The sequence below is a fragment of the Puma concolor genome, chromosome D4, assembly GCF_028749965.1.
Source record: "Puma concolor isolate L17-30 chromosome D4, mPumCon1.1.hap2, whole genome shotgun sequence".
Lineage (NCBI taxonomy): Eukaryota > Metazoa > Chordata > Mammalia > Carnivora > Felidae > Puma > Puma concolor.
The window spans coordinates 82,474,890-82,476,606 of NC_141679.1; the positions used below are offsets into that span (position 1 = coordinate 82,474,890).

Below are 1,717 nucleotides of genomic sequence, written 5' to 3' on the forward strand. Positions count from 1 at the left end.
CCCTTGCCTCTGGAGACATGTCAAGGAAGAAGTTGCTGTGGCCAAGATCAAAGAGGCTGCTATCTGTTTTCTCCCATAGGATTTTGATGGTTTCCTCTCTCATATTTAGGTCTTTCATCCATTTTGAATTAACTTTTGTGTATGGTGTAAATAAGTGGTCCAATTTCATTATTCTGCATGTCACTGTCCAGTTTTTCCAACATCATCTGCTGAAAAGACTGCCTTTTTTCCCATTGGATACTCTTTCCTGCTTTGTCAAATATTAGTTGGCCAGATATTCATGGATCCATTCTGGGTTCTCTGTCCTTCTCCATTGATCTATGTGTGTGTGTGTGTGTGTGTGTGTGTGTGTGTGTGTGTGTGTGTGTCAGTACCATACTGTCTTTGATGATTACAGCTTTGTAATACAGCTTAAAGTCTGGAATTGTGATGCCTCCAGCTTTGGTTTTCTTTTTTGACATTGTTTTGTCTACTTATGGTCTTTTGGGTTCCATACAAATTTTAGGATTGCTTTGATCACAGACTCTAAAGTCAGAATTACCAGATTTAAACTTTAAACCTCCATCTTTTTCTAGGTGACTCAATTTCTTAATCAATAAAATGGGCCTAACCATGACTATCTCATAGAGCTCTTTTGGATTTCAGTGAGGTACTGCATGTCTATTAATATTCTGATTCCATCTTTATGTCTTTGTTTCCACCTAGATAATCTCAGGGCAGGAAAAGTTTCTGAAGTGTCATCCTCCATTTTCTCCTTAGTTACACCAGCAACATGAAACCAGGAAATCACACATTGAGTGTTTCTGAATTCCTCCTCCTGGGCCTGTGTGAGCAGCAGGAACAGCAGCCTCTCGTCTTTGGCATTTTCCTGAGCATGTACCTGCTCACTGTGCTGGGGAACACTGTCATCATGTTGGCCATTGTCTCTGATCCACACCTCCACACCCCCATGTACTTCTTCCTGGCCAACTTCTCCCTCACTGATCTGTGTTTAGCATCTACCACAGTCCCCAGGATGCTGGTGAACATCCAGGCCCATAGGAATACCATCACCTATGCTGAATGCCTATCTCAGATCTACTTCTTCCTATGGTTCATCGGTCTAGATGTTTTCCTCCTGGCAGTGATGGCATATGACCGGCTTGTGGCTATCTGTCATCCCCTTCACTACACCTTGGTCATGACTCCCAGATATTGTACTGGGCTGTTGGTCATGTCCCTAACCCTCACTCAGTCATACTCTCTGACCCACACCAGTCTCCTGGCTCAGTTATCCTTCTGCACTGACAACATCATTCCCCACTTCTTTTGTGAACTTCTCCCCCTGATGAAGCTCTCTTGTTCCAATACTTACGCCAACCAGTGTGTGCTGATGTACTGGGGAGGGGCATTGACCGTCTTGATCCCCTTGCTAATTATCATCTCTTATATCCGCATTGTGGCTGCTATTGTGAGAGTCCCATCAGCTAGTGGGAAGTGGAAGGCCTTCTCCACCTGTGGCTCTCACCTCTCAGCGGTTTGCTTGTTCTATGTGTCTGCTATTGGGGTGTACTTCATTCCCTCCTCTGCTGATTCAGCCAGCAAGGACAGGGTTGCAGCAGTGATGTATGCTGTGGTGACCCCCATGCTGAACCCATTCATCTATAGCCTGAGAAACAAAGACATGAAGAGTGCCTTGGGGAGACTCCTGAGCGGAAGGGCACTGCGATCTCCGTGA

The 1,717-nt window shown here is 45.1% G+C and overlaps 1 protein-coding gene across 1 annotated transcript; it reads left to right on the forward strand.

The window, feature by feature from the left end:
- Nucleotides 1-772: 772 nt before the first annotated feature.
- LOC147575042 (olfactory receptor 1G1-like) lies at nt 773-1,717 on the forward strand. Its single transcript, XM_086684710.1, has one exon. It carries the CDS (start codon nt 773-775, stop codon nt 1,715-1,717), a length of 945 nt encoding a protein of 314 aa, XP_086540836.1.

Bases quoted from the DNA above. Each gene is read 5' to 3' on its own strand.
- LOC147575042 (XM_086684710.1), top strand. From the start codon at position 773: ATGAAACCAGGAAATCACACATTGAGTGTTTCTGAATTCCTCCTCCTG.